This window comes from Buteo buteo, chromosome Z (genome assembly GCF_964188355.1).
Source record: "Buteo buteo chromosome Z, bButBut1.hap1.1, whole genome shotgun sequence".
Classification (NCBI taxonomy): domain Eukaryota; kingdom Metazoa; phylum Chordata; class Aves; order Accipitriformes; family Accipitridae; genus Buteo; species Buteo buteo.
The window spans coordinates 16,685,895-16,709,536 of NC_134204.1; the positions used below are offsets into that span (position 1 = coordinate 16,685,895).

The following is a 23,642-nucleotide window of genomic DNA, read 5'->3' on the forward strand; positions in this document are numbered from 1 at the left end:
AAGCATGGCATAACTGCACCAGAGGAGAGCTAATCGCCTACAAGCATCAATAAATGTAACATTTAAAATGAGTAGTCCCTGTTTAAATCCCAGGGGCTTACTTTCATTAGCATTTAATAGGGAAGTCTTGCTTCTCCAAATGCAGTGAAACAAGTAAGAGGAGCAGGAATGAACATTAGGAGACTGCTAATGCTTGCTGCCCCAGCCTGGTGATAAACCCTAAAAGTCATCTCTCTTCCCCATGACCCTGGGGTGTCATGCTGCAGTGTCTACTGGTGACCTTGGGTTGCTCTCCCCAAGGCTGCCTCTGTAGGCAGCTCTTTCCACGGTGTTTGCCCATGCTGTGTTTTCTTCACCCACAAAGCATATCGATGTCACTGATCTCATACCCATGTTAATTTTATTAACTTATTAACAATTCTTTATTAAATGCAAATTATTTTTATTAATTTTTATTTTGTTGACCTGTCGAGGTTTAACTCCAGCCAGCAGCTAAGCACCACAGAGCTGCTCGCTCACTCCCCTCACCCCAGTGGGATGGGGGAGAGAGTCACCAAAAAAAAGTCAAACTCATGGGTTGAGATAAAGACAGTTTAATAAATAAAGAAAAGCCGTGCACGCAAGTAGAGCAAACCAAGGAATCCATTCCCCACTTCCCATGGGCAGGCAGGTGTTCAGTCATCTCCAGGAAAGCAGGGCTCCATCACACCTAACAGTTACTTGGGAAGACAAATGCCATCACTCTGAATGTCCCCCCCCCTTCCTTCTTCCCCCAGCTTTATATGCTGAGCATGACGTCCTATGGTCTGGAATACCCCTCTGGTCAGTCGGGGTCAGCTGTCCCGGCTGTGTCGCCTCCCAACTCCTTGTGCCCCCCCAGCCTGCTCGCTGGTGGGGTGGGGTGAGGAGCAGAAAAGGCCTTGACGCTGTGTAAGCACTGCTCAGCAATAAGGAAAACATCCCTGTGTTATCTACTCTGTTTCCAGCACAAATCCAGAACACGGCCCCATACTAGATACTGTGAAGAAAACTAAGTCTACCCCAGCCAAACCCAGCACATGACCTTAAGCATAAGAAAACATTCCTAATGAAGTACTTGATTTAGATCTCTAGGGTGCAGAATCCTTCTGCCATTAGCCTTTAGTGTCAGGTTTTCATCTGTAACTTGCTGCTGATTTTTTGTCCTTATAGTTTATACCTTCATCATGCCAAAACCGTACGTTTGTTTTTTTACAAACAGATTGTCCGTCCTTTTGCTCCCACCGCTCCTGCACCACAGGGTGGAATCCCCTCTCAGTCCGACAGCTGTGGCCGCGGGCTGGCAGCGGTGCCTGGGATGAGCTGGGGTGAGGGTCACTCTCCGGGTGCCCCCTCAGACCCGTCACCCCGGCGGCTGCCTGCCTCCGCGAGGCCATGGTCCGCTGCCCAAGCAGCCAGGCCTGCGTTTGCTCTCCCAGCACCAGTCCTGAAGCCCAGGATAGGATTTAGCTCTACAGTTTCACCAGTTTACTCTTTTATAAGTAAAAACAATGCAAGGTTATTGCTTCTGGGTCAGCCTTGTTTCCTTTTGGATGCTGGTTGGCTGTGAAATGTCACAGCCCGGAGGCCTGAATTTATAATTACAGATTTGCTTCATCGTAACATGTTTGGAAATAGCTGTTCTTTAGGCACTATCTACCACCCACTTAAAGTGGTGCTTCTTTTGGAGCACAGTACTTATTGATGGTTTAGTTCCTTCTTATATTTTAGAAGTGTTGGTATTCTTTACACACCTCTGTTTGCACACCTGTTTTTCTTCTATGTAATTGGTATTTGACATTTGGCAGTATCCTGAGATGTGTGCTACTGTAAGTGATTGCTCCTACCCAGCTTAAGTTGCAGAGGGAAGTGGAGAGTGGGAAGCAGTAAGATTGTCCAATGTTTTTTCTTAAATTCTGGTTTCTAGAATTACCATATCTTAGTTTTTACTTTCTAAGAATGGGGTGGAAGGAGAAAACGCTTCTCAAACAGTTGTTTTAATCTCTGCCTGTAGCTCTGATGTGAATTTTAATGTGTCTTACTAGAGAGTAGTTTGGGGAGCAAAAGTGAAAATAGTATTTAAAAGGTGTAAATGTTGATTTGTGAACACAGTGTCAGCTGCTGTTTCATATTTTCCATTTTACTAGCTTCTCATTGGTGTTACCTTCATAAAGACCATCATTTTCAAGACAATAAAGTGCAAGATTGTAGGTGCTAGTAATGTGTGGAGGTTGTCTGGATGAAGAGCTAAAGCTTCAGAGCGAATGGCAACTGCCGTGCTTGCTTCTTGTTTAGGTCTCTACTGTACAACTCTATCCCCTCTTGAAAAGCACAGCCTTAAGATGAGCCAGGCAGCAAATCTCTTGAGCACTACTATTGACTCTTAGCAGTGCAGAAGGCTGTTTCAGCTACCAAAGAGCATGCCACAGGGGCACAGGGATTTGAGTTTGCCAGGAATGGTCACCCACTTGGAGTGTCATGCTTTCCACTCTTGTGAAGAGCTGCCTGGAAAAGCTGTAAGGCATTTACTGACAACTTGTCCCTTGTCTCATAGCTTATAGCTTGTTTGTGTGTGGGTACGTTGCACAGCTACACCACCACACTGAACACAAACATTGCAGACCTTTGTGGCTGTAGGTATTGTATGCTTCTGCTTGGAAGGAGTCAAATTCAGTGTAGGCTTCCTTCATCTGTGCTGCTGCAGCGAGGGGAGAGGGCAGCTGCACTCTCGTCCTTAAGGACTTGTATTTATCACTGGTACTGCATTTCTGCAGGTGTCACCTAGGGGCTGGGGGGCCACGTGGAGGGCTTCCCTGAGGCATTCATGACATCTTGAAAACTGCTCAGATTTTAGCAGGATCAGATTTTAAAAAAACATCAAAGGGAAGCACTTCAGAAGTAGTGCTAATGCAAAGTGTCAGCTCTTCTGCAGCATATCAATGACTGATTTTTATCTTAATTTGAAGTGTAATCAGCTCCATTTGTTGAAGAAGATTTCTTTTCATGGCAGTTCAGTTGTCATTAACACTGACAACTTCTTGCATCAGTAATGAACATTTTTTTAAAGTATTTTATTTCAAAGCCTTCTTGCCTATTCCTCCTTGGTTTTGTTGTTTGGTTTTCTTAGTCCCTCATGCTTTCTTCTGTCCCAGACCCCTTTTGGCTGCTTGATGCCACTTGAAACAGCTGCTGTCTTGCTATGTATTAAAAAAAGATGCACGTTTCCCTTCAGAATTGAAGTGCTGGAGCATCAATAAGAGCTGGATTTGGTCTCCTTCCCAGATGCGGATTATATCATTCTCTTTGCTGCTCAGTCTCTGGGGACTCAGGATTTGATGACCTCCTGAGGACGTATTTGGCAGAAAAATGAAAGCTTGAAGTTAAGAGATACTGTCCTGGTTTCAGCCGGGATGGAGTTAACTGTCTTCCTAGTAGCTGGTACAGTGCTGTGTTTTGAGTTCAGTATGTGAAGAATGTTGATAACACTGATGTTTTCAGTTGTTGCTCAGTAGTGTTTAGACTATGGTCGGGGATTTTTCAGCTTCTCATGCCCAGCCAGGGCACCTGACCCAAACTGGCCAACGGTGTATTCCATACCACGTGACGTCCCATCTAGTTTAGGAACTGGGATGGGGGGGGAGTGAGTGAGCGGCTGCGTGGTGCTTAGTTGCTGGCTGGGGTTAAACCACGACAGATACCTAGAAACTAGTGGAGGGTGCTTTGGTGGTGGTTAGAGCCAACGTGGGAAGAGGAATTCCTGCAACCACCAGTTCTCTGGCAATCAGCGTTTTTTCTTGGATATTGCACGTGTGAGTCTCTGGTGGCTATCTGCCTACATATGTGTCTGTGTGACAGGTATTTTGTAAGATATAATTGAATTTGGGATCAGGAGGACATGAGATGGAAATGTTGAATTCAAGGCTGTAGGACAGGGTAAAAAAGTTGAGAAGAACCCTTGAAGTCACACACTTGCATCTGACCCTGCTTTTGTTTCATTGCTTCAGTCAAAGGAGCGTGCATTTCTCTGACATGTGTGTCCACATAATGAGAAAGTCTTTCTTCTGATTTGATGTTACCATTCAGGTCACCTTAGAGACGAGTGTTATTATCTGAAAATGTGAGGAGAAATGCTGAGAAAAGTTTAAAGTCAGAGCTAGTTTTGGAGAATGCATTCTGTAAATGTGTCTGGGCTTTGAAGTCTTGCAGACTAGCAATGATCTTGATGTTGTGACTAGTAGTCTACACAAAATGGTGCAACAGAGGAGCCTGGTTTCTGACTGCTACAGCACAAAAATGAGAATCAATTCCTTGCTCATATCGGAGTATTCTTCCACCACCAGGGACCTTAGCTTCAGCTGCTAGATACTGAGATGACAATTAGTTACAATACAGTTCCATGGAGATTTTATCTTTCAGAAGTGCTTTGTGAAGAGTCCCCAAATTTGGCAGATTTAGCACTGGGAGTTTGGTCACTTTTGGTTTTGGACTCCACTAGTCCTCCCAACAGTAAATGCAACATGGTGTATGTAAGAAATTTCAATGCTGTGTACAGGTGCTGTCTGCCAAGGCCTCTTGAATTTTAAGCTGATTTAGACTCTGATTCTGTTTGTATTTGTAGTCAAGTTTTACATCTGCTACCATAATTTTCATATGTGTAAGACATTCTGCTAATAGAGGGATTGACAAATGTGTTTCAGTGCAAGAATTGATATGGAGATGCTCAAAAGATGTGTGTGTTTTACCTGAATCTTGGAGTGCAAATACTAGGCCATCTGGTGAAATGATTTGAGGAAGGATGAAAAAATGCCTCTATTTATTTTTTTCTGTCTTCTTTGAATTAGTACATCAGAAATTAGAATAAAAAAATCTAAGTTACTCTGAAATAAGAATTGAAAAAACTTTGAAAAACTTTGTTAGAACTGGAATTCTCATAAGGGCTGAAGGAAGAGAACTGACCTTCATCAGATCATATTAGAAGTCCCAGTATAAATGTCTTTAATCTGCTTCAATGGTATTATAGAACTTTTCAAAGAAAGCTCAGAATTCTGTCTTAAATTTAGTGTTGTAAAACAAGAAGTTCAGAATTAGCAAATGTATTGCCAAGACTCCTTTACATGATGAGAAATTCCATGTTGTAAATAAAATAGAAAAGGTGAACAGATTCCGTATTCATCAGAAATGAGACTCCATCGTTTGCATCTCAGCCATCAGACTAGCAGCCTGGTTCCTCCAGCAAGCTTTCAAGTTCAATTCCCACAGCTTATGAAACGTTGTAGTCATCTGTGTGTGTGTCTTAGGCATACACTAACAACTCACTAAGGCTGTTGACTTAACCTGTTTACATCTTCAAAGTGAACTGTACATACAAGCAGTAATTTTGTGCATTTGGTTGTTATAATGGAAAAATATGAAAAATACCTTAAAGGAATATCAGGAGTATCATCACCAGGGGTAGTAAACAGGAACTGTGGCATTGGCTAGAGTGAACAAAAAGTTAGTCTATGTGCACATCTAATTTTATTTTCATGAAGAAGAAGACAGCATAGCATGGAAGCAGAGGTTGTCTTTTTGCTTTGCATTTGATTTAACGATGCCCACAAATGGTGTATATGCTCAATTCTGTATCATGTCTATGAAAAATTCTGGAGTTCTATACGGAGAGTGCAGGGGGTGCAGGATATAGGCCTTGAGATGGGAGCAGGCTTTCAGAATAACATTCTCTGGTTTTTATGTTGAGTACTACCATGATCACTGTGGTAAATGCCTGTATCTTTGCCTTTGAGTGGTAAGTGGTACTCCCAGCTTTAAAAATGAGACAGAAAAATGGATTAAGTTCTTTCTTCCAGTAAACAGTGATGAGAAACTGTTCATTCATGCCAGTCCTATGATTTAGAGGTTATGAGAATAATCTCTTTCCAGTCCTGTTGAGCTCTGCATGTTGTCACCAGATTAAGTGGTGTGATTAGCTGGGTTTAAGTGCTAATTTTATGGAGAGGATGCAAGACACATGAGTTTTCTTTCTTTTTCTCTCTCACCTAGTGCTGTGGCACTGAGGAATGCTGCTGCCGTGGAGAGACAGGAGAGAAAATATTGTTGATGAAGGTTCAGTCAGAGACCAAGCTTTGGAGAAGCCAGAAGAATCTGTTAGTCTTTACATTAGAAGCTGAAAAGCTTAGTGCCAGCAAAGCAGTCAGTTCTAGCTTAAGGCAGCATTGACTCTGTTCACATGTGGTACGTCGTCAGGCAAAATTAAAGACAGTGTCATGCCTACTCTGAGCTGATTGCTGGAAAATTGCTTCCAATACACCTCTTTAGGAGCGGATCGTGAGTCTGCTTCCTGAGAGGTTTCAGACTCTTAACGGGACATGGTTTCTAGACTGAGGGTATAGGAGATCAAACAAGTCAGAGTCCCTTCTTAGCTGTAAATATAGGTGTCACTCCCAATAATGCAACTCTTTGCGTGTCTTCATTTCCAGACCTGTTGTCTGCTATTGATCTGTAGTCCTAAAATGACATAATGTCATTTGTAAACTGCTGTGAAGAATAACAGGTTTTGGTCTTGAGTTTACACTTCATCACCATGCACGTTTTAATAATCAGGATGGTGGGAGGGTGCCCTTCTCAGGAAAAGAGTTGCCGTTATGCCTTTGAGCTCGGGGGTGATGCATCCATCAGGTGGGAGCTTGGCCTTTTACTGCCAGAGGCTCTGGCCGTGCGCAGGCTGCCGTCCTGTCCGGCACCTGACGAAGCCACGGAGTTTGTCCTAAGAGAATGTGACCTTCTGGACTGCCAGCTGCACTTCGTCCAGATTTCAGGGCAACATTAAGCATTTCTCGTCTCATTTTGTCTTGCTGGCCTCGTGGTGTTATCCTGCTCAGTTTGGAAAATCTGAACAGGCTGTTCTTCTGTATCTGTTGTTCCCATTTTCCTCTATTCGCAAAAACTACCCTAGAAACCTTAGCAGGTCTTATAACTTTATATTTTTAAACATGCAGTCATCTGAACTGCAACTGACACTGTTGCTTTTAGTATTGCACAAAAGTATCATTATGGTTTTAAAGGCAGCTTTTTTTTCTCAGTATGTTTTCCTGCAAGCATATAATTTTATGTGCATACCACTCAAACAGCAGTTTCATTCTTAAGTGTCTTGACAAAAACCCCACCCAAAAGATTTTCTAGTTTAGTTGTAATGATAAATGGAAAAAAAATCTGTTGTGCTCAAGCAATTATCACCATTAAAGTAGTACAAACTTTTATATTTTGACTCTCTACATTTTCTTTCTCTTTTCTTTCTTTTTTTTTAAACACTAATTATGAGCCAGTTCCACTGATTGTTTTTCTGTTGTTTTTTCCTGCTTTACAGAGTAAAATGAAACCACAGAGTTTTTCTCCTTTCATTCAGTTCTGCTGCACTAAGCCTTTTCTTGTGTTGATAGAAGGCTGCTAGAAAGGGGTGGAGCGTTAAACAAATCCAGGATAGAATAGTCAGTGAGTGAAATTCTAGAAGCATTTTATTGTCATCTATTTAAAAATAGTTTGCTATTTCAGAACTTTAATAGGAATAGCTTATAAACTCTTCTGCATGTCTCTGTTCTCAGATGCGTTTCTGGATTCTAATCTGAAATTCTCTGGAAGATTTCTTCAAGGAGGAAATTGAGGAAAGGTGAGGAACTGGAGTATCTTACCTATAGACTTTTGCATAAACTTGAGATTTTGGATCGTGTGATGTGAATGGTGGTTCTGAAAGTATAGAGGCCACATAACTGTCTGCATCAGGGGGAGTGGGTGTTTGCAGGGAAGATTATGGTTTAAAGATGTTCTGAAATTGGTTTATGCCATACTTTTGTGTACCTTGGCTTTTTGCTTCATTAGTGAACTTACGCTTCCTGAAACCATGGAATGTAATTCGTATCTGTGTAGTAACATACAGTTGGACTTAATTTCCATTTTTGCAAGTTTGTCAAAATCTGGTCCCCAAACTTGAGCATTGAATGTATTATTTTGTTAAAATGTTAACAAGTATCATCTGTCTTAGCTTTTGAGATGTTTTGTGGTCTTCTGTGTGGTGAATTTTATGATCTTTTGTATGGAGGTTCAGATGCTGCCACATGATATATAGTTAGCAGCTCCAAAAATCTTTGGAACAACAGTTCCTTTTCCAGCGGATTTAATTAGAAAAATTAAATGGAAAGAACACTGACTGGTTTCCTAATGCTGCTGGATACTCAGGTTTGCGCTGTTCTTTCTAATGGAATGTAGTTTATGCAAGTCTTCAGTTTGACAAAAATAATCATAGTCTCTGTTCCAGGACAGATACTCAACAAATCTCAATAGATTAACTAATGAAATTGAATACTAGCCAAATTTATTAGCATTAATATTCATTGAAGTCAGGAAAGCTTTTGCTGTCCAAATGTGATATGATATGAAAAGCAGGATGGTTTTAGGGATTTGGGATGTAGCAACTTTTTAGCATGACCCTGACTTCCAGTGAGTCAGTAGCAAGCTCTGTATTGCTCAGACCTCCGAGGTGTTCCTCTTCCGCACTTTCCTGGCCAGAGGAGTCCTGGTCTGTGCCTGCCCCCAAACCCTGGCAGTCTTGCCTGCCATCAAACCCTGGCTTCCCTGCTGATCCTTGCAGCAGGAAAGGGCAGTTGCCTAAATGTGTTGGGGTACAGGCTCCTCAGCAAAATCTACTGTATTTGGATATTTGGTTTGAGAGACAATATTATGAACTTTTTGGGGCTCCCAAACCAGGCAAGTTTAAGAGAAAAAAAGAGGCTTATTTTACTAGGATGCATGTCAAAGCATTTAGCTGCAATACTGAGGCCAAGGTTGCAAAAGAAGAGTAAAATCTAGAGTTGTGCTCCATCTTGTTTGGGTTAATATCCCTCACTTAGGATCCTTAATGTGTGCCACAGCAGCTGAATCTGAGAGAACAGTTCCATTTGCAGTAGGCTGTCTTGAATGTTGCTTGCTGCAATTGTACTGTTTCTTTAGATCTCAGTTTCAAAAATACCCATCCTAATTTCACATCTGCTCTCACTCCAGTGGAAGGGGAGTTTTTAATGGGCAACATTTCTTTGATATGCAGAGATTAGTACCTGTCGTGGTTTAATCCTAGCTGGCAGATAAGCACCACACAGCTGCTTGCTCACTCCTGCCCCTGCAGTGGGATGGGGAAGAGAATTGTAAAAAAAAAGTAAAACTCGTGGGTTGAGATAAAGAATTTAATAGGACAGAAAAGGAAGGGGAAATAATAATGATAATAATAATAATTATTATTATAATAATAATATAATATACAAAGCAAGTGGTGCACAATACAATTGCTCACCACCCACTGAATAATGCCCAGCCAATCCCTGTGCCATGGTGCCCCCCAGCCAACTCCCCCCAGTTTATAAACTGGGCATGACATCATATGTCATGGAATACCCCTTCGCATCATTTGGGTCAGCTGTCCTTGCTGTGTCCCCTCCCAGTTTCTTGTGCACCCCCAGCCTCCACTGGCAGGGCAGTATGAAAAGCTGAAAAGTCCTTGACTTATATAAACACTGCTTAGCAACAACTGAAACATCAGTGTGTTATCAACATTATTCTCATCCTAAATCCAAAACACAGCAGTATACCAGCTACTAAGAAGAAAATTAACTTTATTCCAGCCGAAACCAGGACAGTAACTTATGACCTGTAGGATGTCAAATAAGATCAGATTGCTTCCTCCTAAGCTTCTTGCCAAGCCTTGAAGACTTACTATGCATTAAGCAGTTTCCAGAGGTTAGCTGAAGCTTGAGCGATTCTGGCGAGCTTGTGCTTATTCCCCTGTATGGCTCTGTGCCTGCGAAGGTCGGACAGGACATACAGATGGCAGACCTGGCAGCAGGGCACTGCCCGGTGCAGAGGTTTCTCAGTATGTGGTATCCGAATACACGTTCAGAGGCAGGAGCCGGTTTGAGGAGCGGGTGGTCTGCATGGTGAGAGGACCATGTTGGTCTGAGAAGGTGGCATGCTCATATATCGCTAGAAAAATATGGCTGGGACCATTTTGCATTTCAATGTTATTTTCTGATGGGTTCTAGGGATCTCCAATCTAATTGTCAATTAGATAAAAAGTACAAATATGTGTCTTTCTCTCTAGATTTTTTTCTCTAAATGTTCTGAAAGTTCTCAGTACTGCAGTCACTTTGGGACATTTAAAATTGGCAAGGACAGAGCAGTTGCAATGACACTTTCAGAGGATAGTTCTTCAGCATTCGTAAAACCAAGCAGACAGTCTTTATGGCATTGCTTTGTTTCTCCATGGGTCCTGCCGCTTTTACATGGGTATTGTATGTCTACATCTACGCCCTCTTTCAGTCAGGCTCAGTAATATAATTACTGTAATGCAGTAGCTTGTTAATGCTGATTCAGGATAAATCTTGAGTGTCTCAGACATTACTCTGAAAAACTGGAAATGTCAGGCAGTATAAAGTACATTTCAAAGTGCAGTGCAGGATTTGTATCTTTCCAGATACCTCCCTGGAAAATAATAGCAACTACTTATCTTCTGCCCAGATCCATTTAAAATTTACCTTATGAATACTTAACTTTTTACTACTCAGTACTTTTGAGCAGTGCATATATATTGATGCAGCTAAACTTGATTACCTTGTAAGAGGTAACCAGTTATTTGTATTTGCTAGGGCCCATGTGATAGACAATATAAGCCAGACCATTTTCTGTTGTCCTTTGTACAGAAACACTTTTTAGGTTTCTCTTTCCTGCAAGTAACGGCAAGGTGATTTTTATTGCAGGCCATCTGCTTAGCAATGCATATCTGCCTAAATATACAGTCATTGTCTTGAAATAAGTAAAGACTGATATCCTCCGTGATTTCAGTGGGAATCAAAGCATTGCCTACTTCTTACTTCTTGTACTATAGCTTGCTTTTTACAGATATTTTATTTTCACTGAAAGCCTATAAGTCAAATTAATTTTTAGTGAAGTAATTGAATTAGATGTAAATTTTGTCCTGTTATTTAAAAGGCTAATAAAGACTTTGTTGCATCTCTTTTGCTTCAGAATACATATTTAATGGAAGCTGGTTTTACCTTGGAAGAACAATTCCATGGCAAATTGACCAATTTGCATTATACCTCAGGGAGGGAAATAAAAGGGACTGGCCAGGTTAAAGCTTTGATAGGGTAGATTTTATTTCAAAATACAGTCAGACTTCAAATTAACCCCTCCCATGTATTTCAAAGACCTGGGAAATCAATGGGTTATACTAATAAATTCTTTTTTTGCCTTTGCTTTTAATGCAAGTTTCAGTGCAATTCAAAGACTAATTAATTCTTTCTCTAAGTGTTTTGATCATGCAATGCTGCAAAAGGATGAAAGGGGTTTTTTTCCCCATGTGTTAGTTTCTACTTCACAGGTCTTGATGTATTAGCTTAATATAGTTCATGTTATGTTGATTGTTGTGCGTTTATTTTCTTTTCCATACAGCCCATACACTCTGCAGACTGTGGATTTGATGTTAAGACTCCGCCAGCTGGGCTGTACCCAACCCGTGTTGGTGTCAGCTCAGCTGGGACTGGGGGTTACGTCTCAACACCGAGGGCTCTGCACAGCCTGTCCTCCTTGATGCTCATGTCTCAGAGCTTATTCGAGCCTGTTGGCACATAACATTCAGAGAGGTGGAAAGGTGAGTCTGTGCTGCACCCCGATACCAGCATCGCACGAACTGCCTGTCGGTAGCCCTGCGGGACTCCTCTGCGCTGCTGCTCTCATGCAGGTGCTGGTACAGGTATTGCCTGGCAGATGGGTGTACTTGTGCAGGCCCAGCCTGGTGGTCCACCGGCTAGGTGGCCCTGTCTGGGTCAGGTTGTAGCGCTCCTTGGACACAGCCAGTGACTGCCTATTAGAGATCACCGCGAGATCTTTTAGGGGTGGGTCACGGATTAGGGCACACCTGTGGGTTTTTCCTCTCTTTCTTTTCTCTGCTCTTGGCAAGAAGGAAGTTGGACTAAATGACTGTGAGCTTGCTTGGAGCTATAATCTTCTGCCACGGTGACCTGTGCTGAGTGGTGCTCTCCATGCTTCTGCCTGTCTCCGGTCAGCAGCTCTGGGAGAGGGTGGGTCAGGTAAAATCCTTGAGTGTGAGCTCAGGTTACAACAGGAAAATATGTGTGTTTGTCTTTAGGGGTCCATACCAGAATGGATGTGTGATCAACCCAAAAGATGAGGATTTCAGTCTTTCTGATGAGGCTGGGGGGCACACTTAATCAAGCATCCACCTGTATTCTGCTTCACTATGCAGGGCTCAGGCTTATTAAACTTCCTAAATAGGTTGCAAAGTCCATTGTCTTCTCCTGTTAGTTACACTTGTAGACTAAGTTGTGGGCTAGGGTTAGTGTGTTCCAGGGTGAGGGTTTTTTGGTTGGCTTTTTTTTTCCTTTTTATGCCAGGATTTCTTATTTTCCTGGTTTGGCGTCAGCATGTAGAACAGGCCTTTTGTTGTGGTGAAGAAGTCAGTACAATACAACCATTTGTTACCTCCTCCTGCTTCCGCTTTTGGTGCTGTGGCCATCAAGTGAGGTTTTGTACGGAAGCCGTTGAAGGTGTGTGTGTTCTGTTTCACCAAGTAATGTGCAGCAGGAAAAATAATAGAGTCCACGATCTTTAATATTATATTTTTGTTAGCCTCCTGTTTCACTTTGTCATCTTGTACGCAGTCTTGCATTTGTGGTCTATCTAAGATGTGCATAGAGGACAGCAGATTGCTTTGACTTGGCTCTTGTTGATGTGCTGGCACAGCTTGCCACAAGTGACTGGGGTTACCCTGTGTCTGCACGTTGTTGCGTGGCAGCACTGGGAGGCCCATGGAAGAGGTGAAGGTGACTGCTCTCTAGGTGATGTGTCAGACCACCAGAAGATCTGCTTTTACAGTGTGACCCATAGGTAGTCACTTACATGCTGGCACCATTGTGCCTTGTCACAACCTGAAATGTGCTAAATGAAGTGATGGAAGGAGTGAGTGCTGTAACTCACTACAATGCATATTACAGTCATTCTCTTACAATATTGTGGCATATATCTTGTATTAAACAGATAAGCTTTCATTTAACTGAAAAATCAAATAGAGCTTATGTATAGTCTGTTGTACAGGGCCTGGCCCCCTTTTCACTGTGCTAAGCAACTCTGGTACAGCACTCGTGTGGTTGTAGTTGCATGGTTACAGAAGTGTGTACAGTTTTGTTTTACCTTGCCTTACCCAGGTCTGCTGCATATGTTGATATTCCGCGTGCGGAAAAACAATGTTGTGTTTTAGGCAAGGATATCTATAAGGTTAAGAATGATGTTGATCATGTCTGCTTTTCACCAAACAATAACTGACAAACTGAATGCTATGCTAACTAACAGTAATTCTGGGATGTACTGAAATGGGTGGCATGTGGGCCTGGGCAGAGAGCATAAGTAGTTGTTTCTGGAGGCTCTCCACACTCAGTGCACTGTTCATATTTCCTCCTACCTGAGTTGGGAACATACAGGTCTGCATTCAGCCTGTAATTGTGCTATATTGTGTGTTTGGAATCTTTTTTTTTTTAACAACTCATACGAATCTCTGGGCTGTGTATTTTATATAGTCACTGTTTTTTGGCATTCACAGAAATAAAACTGAGAGTGCTTCTTACTCACATCAAAAATATATTCTCAGGGCAAACCTTGAACAAACATTGATTTCCTTTGGCCACAACAGCCATGCACTAAACCCGTATTACTTGAGCAAAAGTACAAAAGTGAAGCTATTACTTTCCTTGTGTCTGTGAACGTTGCATGTGGCTGCACAGGAGAACTTTTGTGTCATGTTTGGTCTGTGGTACAGGTCTTGTGGACTGTTCTGCTGGGCTCTCACCTTTTATAAAAGATAGGTCTTCTAAACATAGGAATATACTAGGTTGTTGGTATTTTCTTGCCATAACTGAACTTTAAAAGCTATGGTTAAAAAAAGGGGTCAATATTGTTCTTACGGATGACAGGTTAAAACAGAAAACAACTATGGGCCAGAATTCAGGCAATCCTGAATTTCCTGCAAGAAATCGTCCTTTGCCCAAATGGAGAAGGAGAACAAACAGAGAATGTAAGGTTTGGGTTTACCTGGGGTTTTGGGTTGCTTGGGGAGGGGTTGTCCTTCCACACAGTTTTTTTCTTCCTTGGTATCAAATAATAAAGTTAGAGGGAACATTTGATGCTAGGTGGGGCTGGTTTGATGGGACAATACTGAAGATATTGTTCAGATGCCACTCAGTCTCTCCTCTACTACCAATTTCAGGATTTGGCCAATAGTTGTTGCACACATACAGTATTTGTCAGGATATTGACTCTATTTAGATCCAGAGAATAACATATGATTATTTATTATTATTTTACACTTCTTCTGTCAACCATGAAAACAGCCCTTTTCTTCAAACAGGAGTAGAACAAAAAGAGTAACAAGAGTTCAAAGGCATCATGGAATGAATACATTCTCCCTCCATTCCAGTTATAAACTGTGTCAGCCGTAAGTTTGCAGCATGCACAATAAGAAGCATCCCTGGCTCAGAGAAGTGACAGGGAGAAGTGACGGGCCCTCCTGTACCCTTGGAGCGAGAAGCCAGGCTCTCTGCCTCTCCCCGGGCAGAGCTGTCAGTGACATGGCCGCAGGATGGAGAGGTGAAGCAACTTGCAAAATCACTCATACGTGTCTCAGGGCAAGGAGCAGCTTCCCAGAGGCTGGGTCTGTCGCGTTGGCCTCTCTAGAAGCAGCCGAGTGCTTCTGTGCCACTCCAGTTCCCATTTAATGAAACTGTCACCAGCTGCCTTTTCTTTGCCCTTATGTGGTGCCTTTGGCCTCTCCTCCTCTTGCTCACGCAGGAGATTGGGGTTTAGAGGGCAGCTCCACCTGGCAGCGTCACATGCTCTCTTCTAGTGCGGCACCTTAGGTGACTGTCTACCTTCCCTAAGCTCCAGGCATTGAGTTACGGGTCTAATTCTCTCCCCCTCTGTCTGGTGAATCCGTACACGACGGCAGTGAGGTGTCTCCCATGTTCGTCAGTCGGGTGTTGCTGCAGGCTGAGAGCAGGGGAGGTGAGCATTGCCACCGCCTGCGCTGTCTCCGAGCTTTCATGCCCAGCTCACCCACCCTCAGGCATGCGTCTGCGTGATTAGCAGTTGCTGATCAACTCCTCTGTTTTTCAAGGTTAAACAAGACAAGTAAAGAAGAAAAAAATGGTGTACTGCTTTAAAGGTAGGTGACTGCTTGCGTATTTAGAATAAGGACTTCGTCTGTGCTGCCAAACAAATAAGAGTTAAACTGGTGAAATGGTATGTGGTGTGCTGTCATTTAGTGAAGCGTATGGCTGTTACGTAAAGGTTTTAATGACTTTCTTCATCTGTCTGCTTAGGAACACCATGCGTCTGGCAAAATTTTGAGAAGGCTCAAGGCGTTAAAGAAAGCTCATCTAAATAAAGGAGGGTTAACGTGACATTGCAGTTACTTAATCCTGTATTGTCCTGCCATGTGACTGCAGAGATACTGAGGCGCAGTGTTCCTTTTGCCTGGTGCACAGATTATGCTTTTCCTGTCATCTTCCAGGATCAGTTGCTTTGTTAAAGCTGCCATGAGGAGGAAACAGAGGAGCAACAAACTTTTTACAGCAAGGCTTCAAGGCACAATGCCTTTTCCAAGGCAGAATCACAAGCGTACAGGCTGAAAAATGAATCAAAGGGAAACCCTACGTTCAGCTCTTGGACTGGTACCAGAATGAAGGAGAACTACGCTCTTAAAGTCAGCTATTCAAAATGAACTGGAAGCATCCGGATTTATTCAGAGTAGTTAATCAGCTATTTGTTTGACCTTTATCTATCAAATTAGTTTTCAAAGCAGCAAGCTAAAGCCTGAAAATTCGTGTCAAATGTTTTGCATGTGTCAAATGTACTGTATAGACAGTGAGCAACTCAGCGCTTTCTTCCACAAAGTTTACAGTTTTAATTGCAAAGCCTCTTTTACCTTGTAGATGAAGATCCTGACATACTAAATCTGTTAGCGAGAGATGGATGTAAACAGCTTCCAATTTTATCTCTGATTTTTGAACAGAACTGCAATATGTAGATACGCCAGCTTTGCTTTTGAAGTAATTTCCAAACTAATCCTTGGACTTTCAGTAAGTTGCTTTTTTTGCTAAGTTTGTCACCGTGTCCATTATGTGCAGGATTGCATATCCATACAGAACTATTTCATTTAAACTCCTTATCGGGACATCTTGTTAAATGGGGAAGTAATTACCCTATAAACTATGACAACAGGATATGTGAATGGAGGAAGTCTTGGAAAACACCGCTATTCCAGGTGGCATCGTGAGGACAGCGGAGAAGACGATGGGCACCCAGAGTGCTGTGGAGGAGATGAAGAGGGCAGGCAGCACAGGCTGACCCCATTTGAGAAACTAATGCAGGATATGTCCCAGAATGAAAAAGTGGTGAAAGAATTAACCCTGGGAAAGAGAATTGGCTTCTATCGAGTCAGAGGAGAAATAGGAAGTGGGAATTTCTCACAAGTGAAGCTTGGAATTCATTCCCTAACCAAAGGTAGGCACTGCTGTATGGGTCACCTGTGTGCTGAGCACCCTGGTCCTGTATGTATACCAATGGCCCTATTTGGGAAGAAAGATGCTGTGTGAATTTTAAATATACATATAGTTTGTATGTGTCTTTTTTGTTGTTGTTGAGTGAATCTACAGGCAGGGCCACAGATAAATGCTTAAGTTTGGATTAGGCTTGAAAGAAACCAGAAACATTTTGTCTAGATGGTGGCTATTACAAGGAAAGTTCATCTCTGCACTTCCTGGAATTAACACATCTCATCCTATGGCTCAAACACTCCACACTTTGAAGCATGGTGTTGTGCCTCCCCTCCTACAAATCATCCTGTCCGTCTGCCCTCTTGCCTGCCCCAGCTCATGGACTGCAGGGCCATAGGTGGTGAGCCCCCAGGGCAGCCTGGCTAGGCATGCCCCTGCCCACAGACAGTTAGCAAGGCTTCCTTTGTTTCATCACAGATTTTACTAGTATGGACAAAGCTTTTATTTGGTCACAGTAATTTTGGTGATAAATTTTATGCCTGCTTTACTGACTCATTTGCAGGTAGTTCATTACTGTAAAAAGCTGGGACAGGGCTAGAAGTGTGGGCTGAGCAGGTGCAAGCAAATGAGCTCTGGTACAGCCAAACCAGGGTTTGTGTTGAACTATCAATTATTTTTCTTTTTTTAAGTACAGAAAAGCACCCTATATGGTGCTTCTAGGAAGAACTAGAAAGGCTAGGAAGCCGCAGCAAACACTTCAGTTGTAGGTATAACTAAGAACTTGCGTTCATCTGTCCTGTTTCTTCTTCTGTCTCTGACTGACAATAATAGAAACTGTGCTTGTTTTCCCTCAGTGATGACTAGTTTTCCCCACATCTTAGTACACTGCTGTCTTGTTTTTTTCTCATAGTCTTTCCTTTCCAATTTCATTGACTCTCCTTCCCTCCATCATCTTATAGGTGAGAGAATGAGATACACCCCAAAGCCTTCATGCCATGTTAACTGTTGTTATTTTCTCTAACCACCTCTTTCAGCCCAGACTGCAGAGGTGTGAAAGCTCACATTTATACGTGCAGCAGTTGTTGCACTGGGAATCAAAGTGGGGAGCTGATGGTATTTATTTTTTCCAAATTTAAGCCTGCCTATGCCTAAGGGCTGCTTTAACTGGGTGTGGATTTTTTGGTTTTGCTTGTTTCAGAAAAGCATCTCTGTTCTACTTGGCCCACAGCAAGTTATTGCTTTTCTGTTTGGTTTGTTTTTTTTTTTCTTCCAGAAAAAGCAGTCTTGTGCTTACTGCTGGAGGAAATGCTGCTCCTGTACTGGGAACAGGAGGAATGCTAATGAAAGGAAGTTATAAATTTGATGTGGATGAACCTTTTACCTGTTGAACATACTTAGGAGACGAGTTGCTTTAGCATTTGAATAGAACTGATTGAAAAATTTTGTACTTCAGTGAATAGAGTAAGCTTGGACAAACTAAATACCAAAACCATAGTTCTTTTTCTTGAAAATGTTCCTTTTCACCAGAAGTTTCTCAAATTTTCTTTTGCTTTTGAGTAGCAGATTTTTGGTTAAAAAGTTCACTGGGCAAGGAGTTCATTTCTCGATACTAAGTTTGCAAATATCATGAGGAAGGGAGGATGAAGGATAAACATCTTTTGACTCATCTCTGCCTGTGACTTTACCTGTCCTCATAAAATACAGTATGTGGATAGGAGGACAGGAACACGCAAACATGTGCACACACATGCGCTCATGCATCCACACACGCCACCACCACCTATAAAGAAGATTCTGGTTTTTTCCAGTAGATGCACATCGTTGTGTTGGTAATGAAGTGATGTTCCTGCACAGTACTACTGAGTACAAGTCTTTTTTTTGCTGATTATGTAAATACAAAGGCTTCATTATTAATGCTGTTTGGGTCCCTGTGGTAGGGGGAGGTATATGTGGTAGGGGGCTGTTCAGCTCTCCAGTTATTGTCATAGAGTTAAAGTCTAAGTATTTCCTTTCGCCTTACATGTCACCCTATATTAAAAAAGGAGACAATTTTGTTCTTTACTAAGATGAGCTTTTGTAACAATTACATGTGTGTGCTGTTCTGTAGCCCTTGTGATCTGTTGCAGGATACATGAAAGAAGTTTTCTAGAGGGAGAGAGGGGAAAAACTGCAGGATGATACTGGATGAAGAACCTTGTTTCTCTCACAACAGCTGCCTTGGTTGCTTAGAGGATGCAGGAAAATCTTTCATGCTATGATGTGTACTAGGTTATTCAGGAGCATTGCCCACTTCATTAACCTGAATTTTGGCAGAGATTTTCTCCAGAGACCTGTGGAGTTGCTTTCTAATGACTGTTAGGTTCCTAAGCTCTGTGTAACCTTTATTTTACATACCTTCCAGCTGACAAATGTAGTGTGAGAGTACAGCTGAATAGATGCAATTAAAAGCATCCAAAATAGACTGGCTTTTTACCAGCTATAAACCATGAATTGCAAAGGCAGGAACATCCCGGCACCTAGTTTGCTTTTTTAAAAGCAATTTTAACTTGGTTCTGTTTGTATTTTGTTTCCTTTTGCCTTCATAGCATAGACCACTTCTTCCTGAAATGATTTCTCAACCTTTTCCTAACTTCTTTTATTAAGATTTCAGCTAGCTCTTTTCAAACCTCAGCATACACTGCATATAGTCAATCAAAATCTCTTGCTACTCAGTGTTAGTATTTTGGTAAATAAACTGCCTGCTAAACATGCCCTTCTGTTCAGCACTGCTGCCATGCAAGGGTAATGCAGGATTTGTAAACCAAGCTTTTTTTGGAAGCAGAAGGAACGAATTTAAAAAAGAAAGGGAGGGTGTCAGTTTTTTTACACTTCAGTTGGGCTGGTTTTCTTTGTATATCATACATATGCAACTGCAATGATACAGATTTAAAGGAGCTCAGCTCTGATTCATGGTGGTGTGGAAACAGGATCAGGCCCTTCAGCTCTAAACTTTTTTTTTTTTTTTAAAAACTGCACAAAGACCGACCAGGAGGACTAGTAAATTCCAGCAAAAGGGAAGGGAAGGAATTTAACCTAGAATATTTTTTTTTTTAAAGGCCAAATGCCCCCAGCTTTTCTAAATCAAGATCTAACAATGCAATTACATAGTTAAGATTGTAAGAAATGTTATCTCTGTAGTATCTAACCATTTAGTTCTGCAAATGTTACCTCCTGTGAGCTGATGCTCTTTCCTCTTGGTTTAGGGGATCAATATCCTGCCAACGTGACAAGGGTTTTAGTCTTTCACCCCTAGGTCAGCAGTCAGAGCTCTGCCAGGATCAGTGTGCTGTTACTGTTCAGTAGCTGCATTTCCTCCTCATTCACCACACCACCATCAGCGCCACACAGGACTAGGCACCCACTTTCCTACAGGCCTCACTAGAACGCACGGAACAGGTCAGAGAGAAGCAGTGTGGGCAAGACTGCCCTATATTCAGCACGGACTCCTTCTGAAAACAGGCACATCAAGGGATAATTTGGCACCTTTTACAAGAATCAATCGCATTTGCTTGGAGTATCTGCTGCCCTTCAGTAGGGAGATCAATTTATGCATGTATGTTACTAAGAAAGGTAAATATACCAAACATGGAGTCTCTTGATCTGTACAGATGTATGCATATGTATCCTTAACACTTCCTTTAGGTATGTTGGAATACTGAACTTGAGTTAAATAACTTTATAATATTAAGTAAAAACATTTTGAATGCTTTTATACCAGAACACATGTACAAATGTAATAGCCTTCTTACTCTTCTCTTAAAGCAACAAGTAAACAATACTTTTTTTTTTAATTTACTCCCATGTACTAGAAACCAAGGTGAAGCTTTTTTTCTGAAAGATTTCATAAAAGCAATTAATTGTTAAGAAATCTGTGAATGCTTGACTAAGATATTCTTGGGGAGAAAAACCTTCTTCCCAGGAATAAACAGTTGTTTTTACTGCCATGGTCCAGTTTGATTTTGCTGTTCTGACAAGTTACACAAAGCCACTGTAAACCTATTTTAACCAGACTAATCCCTCAAATACCAGCTGTATTCAACAGAGTGAAGACAAAAGCCATAACATACCAATTAATACAGGAACATAAGGGCAATTGTGATTGACTTATTCATACTGCTCCAAACTGTCCTGGTGATGTCATGCAGCTGCAGCTGTGTATCTGTGTTTTGTGGCCCTTGGCTTCACTGTAGCTATGCTACAAAACCACGCAGAACTTAACAGCAGCTTTGCATTCCTAGGACAGTGTAAGACAGCTAGATTTGCTGTCTTACAGGATCCCTGCAACTTACTCTACTTCACTGGTTTTTTCCCTTTCTCTGAATAAAATCTGTGTGTCATGTGGATTCATGGCCCACTGTGGCATACAGACATAAAAATGTACTTTCCCTGTATTCTGTACAGTACCAAGAACTACTCATACATGAATGTGTTGAAAAAACTGGCACAGCTATCCTGAGAAAGATAAACCTCTACGACACTTGATTTTGTTAACTGAGAATTTGTGGGGATATGGGATAAGAAGTTGGGAAAAGTTCTGCAAGTCGCACCAACTAAAAAACACCTCTCCATTATAAACTTGCAGGGTTATAGCCAGAGCCCCTAAATTACCCCCAAGTTTGTCTGTCTGCTATGAAACAAAGCACCTAAATTTGACACCTCCATCAGTTTGCAAGTACCAGGCTCAGGCCTAGCTCATCGGAAGAGTGCTGAGCTAGCAATGGAAGAGAAAGCACAGACTTTCCTCACCAGCAGTAGACACCGAACAGCAGATGATGTAACTGTGGCCATCAGACATGTATTGGCCTGACAGCAGTGGAGCACACTAAGACAGCAGATGATTTGATTAGCCCTTGCTATACTCTACCAGCCTTCAGCCATGTCAGCAGTGAGCAGGGTGCTGTAGACGGAAAGTGGCATGGGTGCGCATGAAAGATTGCAAGGTTTAGTAGGCCTCTGCGGCTTAGCTTTACACTGATCAGAGGTGAAATTTTATTGCACTTCTGTAACCAAGGACTGTTGTAAATAAATAGTATTACCGTTTGTGCCTACTGCATTAACAACATGGAAAAGCATTTTTCTTTTCAGAGAAAGTTGCAATTAAGATTTTGGACAAGACAAAGCTAGACCGGAAGACTCAACGTTTGCTATCTCGTGAGATATCCAGCATGGAAAAACTGCACCACCCAAATATCATCAGACTGTATGAAGTGGTGGAGACACTCTCAAAACTGCACCTGGTGATGGAGTATGCAGGAGGTGGGGAGCTCTTCACTAAAATCAGTACAGAAGGGAAGCTGCTAGAAACAGAGTGTAAAATAATCTTCTCCCAGATTGTGTCTGCTGTGAAGCACATGGTAAGTTGCTCTTTTTCCACAGGCATGTTGCCCCACACTAATCTAGCAGATTTTGTGGATGTATCTTTTGGTTTTCAACTAGTAGGTTTACAGTTACCAAGATTTCAGGCCCACATTTCTGAGGAGCGAAACAGCTAGAGAAGGTATCTGAGAGAGCTTTCACATCCACCTCAAGTTAGTGCCTCTCTGTTGACAGCTATGGGGAGGTGACTGAACACTGGGTTCACCTGTGGTGAACACCAACAGCATTCCCCTGTCTGCTTTAAGTTGCTGTAGGCACCAGCTAACAAAGCTTCATTTCTTCCCTTCAGCTATTTCAAAACATGGGATCAGTCACTCTTCTCTGGAACACTTTCTTCTAGCGGAAGAGGCTTATTAGGTGTTGCAAACATCCAGCTTGCTTATTAATGAATGTGGGAGACTGGTACTTAAGACAGTTAATTCTTGGTTCTCGCTTTGGCACAAATCTGTGAAGTTAACAGCCAGCAATTCACTTCCCCTTGCCTAGTCTTCAGTATTGCAACAGAACCCAAAGCATCTTATAAAGGCAGAAAAGGAGCAATTAACTATTTTAGTACCATCTCCTCTGAACCTTGCATAGTAACTACAGCTACTTCAAACAACAGCGTAAGAACACGGAAAGACCGTTCTGCAAATTTGAGAAGTAAAAGTACTATTTGTTAAAGCTGGCTCAGGGTGCCCTCCAGTGGCTCATATTCTCCTGCCACGTAACGGCCTCAGGCAAAGCCAAAGCAAGAATGTTCCCGGGTCAGACATCTACAAACTGCGTTGCAATCTGCTCATGACATATATAAACAGTATGCATTTTTTATATATTTTGACACAATGATCATATGTCCTGTAAGCAATGGATTAGCTTCAACACCTTTTCCACATGACAGGTACTCTGCAGCTACTGGAACTTACTTTACGTTTCAAGATAGCATCTATTTCTTAGCATTAAACCCAGACTACCAAGCTGGCCAGCCTCCTCGGTTGTACACACACAGTTCTGCAAAATATTTTACTTTTACTAAGCCATCATATCCAGGCTACTTAAATCCCATCTCAGTGCTACCAGTCCACAACGAGGACTGAAGATCTCTGCCTGTTACTGATGACAGTTTAAAAATCTTAGCATGCTGAAGGGCTTCCTTATTGCCTCCAGATACACACACACCTTGTTACTTCAAAGGGTAGGGCAGAGAGTGCTCGAACACATCCATTCCTCCCAGTTATTTCAAAGATGAAGCTAAACCCTTACCTAATCAGGACAGCTGTATCGCCACTAAGCAGAGCGAATTCTGTTTGAGTCCTTGGCTACTACTGCCATTTCCAAGGGAAAAAAATTACAAGTTACAGCATATGTATTTATTTTTCTAAAACTAGAAGACACCACTGAACTTGGTGTCCTGCAACAACATGAAATACCACAAGGCACAAGTCTGTGGTCCTTTTCTCCTGCCACCACCAGTTCCTCATAGGACATCACATCATGCAACAGAATTTTAGCAACTTTCTTACTTTATCTGTGATTATGTTTACTTGGTGAACTAAGTGCTTTTGCTTCTTAAGTCCACAAGCTTAAAATATACACAAAAATGGAATTCGTTAAAAAGAAGTTATG

At 42.0% G+C, this 23,642-nt stretch overlaps 1 protein-coding gene across 2 annotated transcripts in view; it reads left to right on the forward strand.

Annotated features, from left to right (window-relative positions):
- NIM1K (NIM1 serine/threonine protein kinase) overlaps nt 1-23,642 on the forward strand; it is a 29,875-nt gene that overhangs the window by 5,074 nt on the left and 1,159 nt on the right. Inside the window, exons 2-4 of one of the 2 annotated variants that reach the window (XM_075021741.1) lie at nt 7,617-7,681; nt 15,447-16,629; nt 21,732-22,015. In XM_075021741.1, coding sequence (XP_074877842.1) covers nt 16,338-16,629; nt 21,732-22,015 — 576 coding nt within the window. In that variant the 5' untranslated portion in view covers nt 7,617-7,681; nt 15,447-16,337. Of the gene's footprint in view, nt 1-7,616; nt 7,682-14,648; nt 16,630-21,731; nt 22,016-23,642 lie in introns of those variants that run through there. The other variant, XM_075021742.1, reaches the window with a different exon arrangement.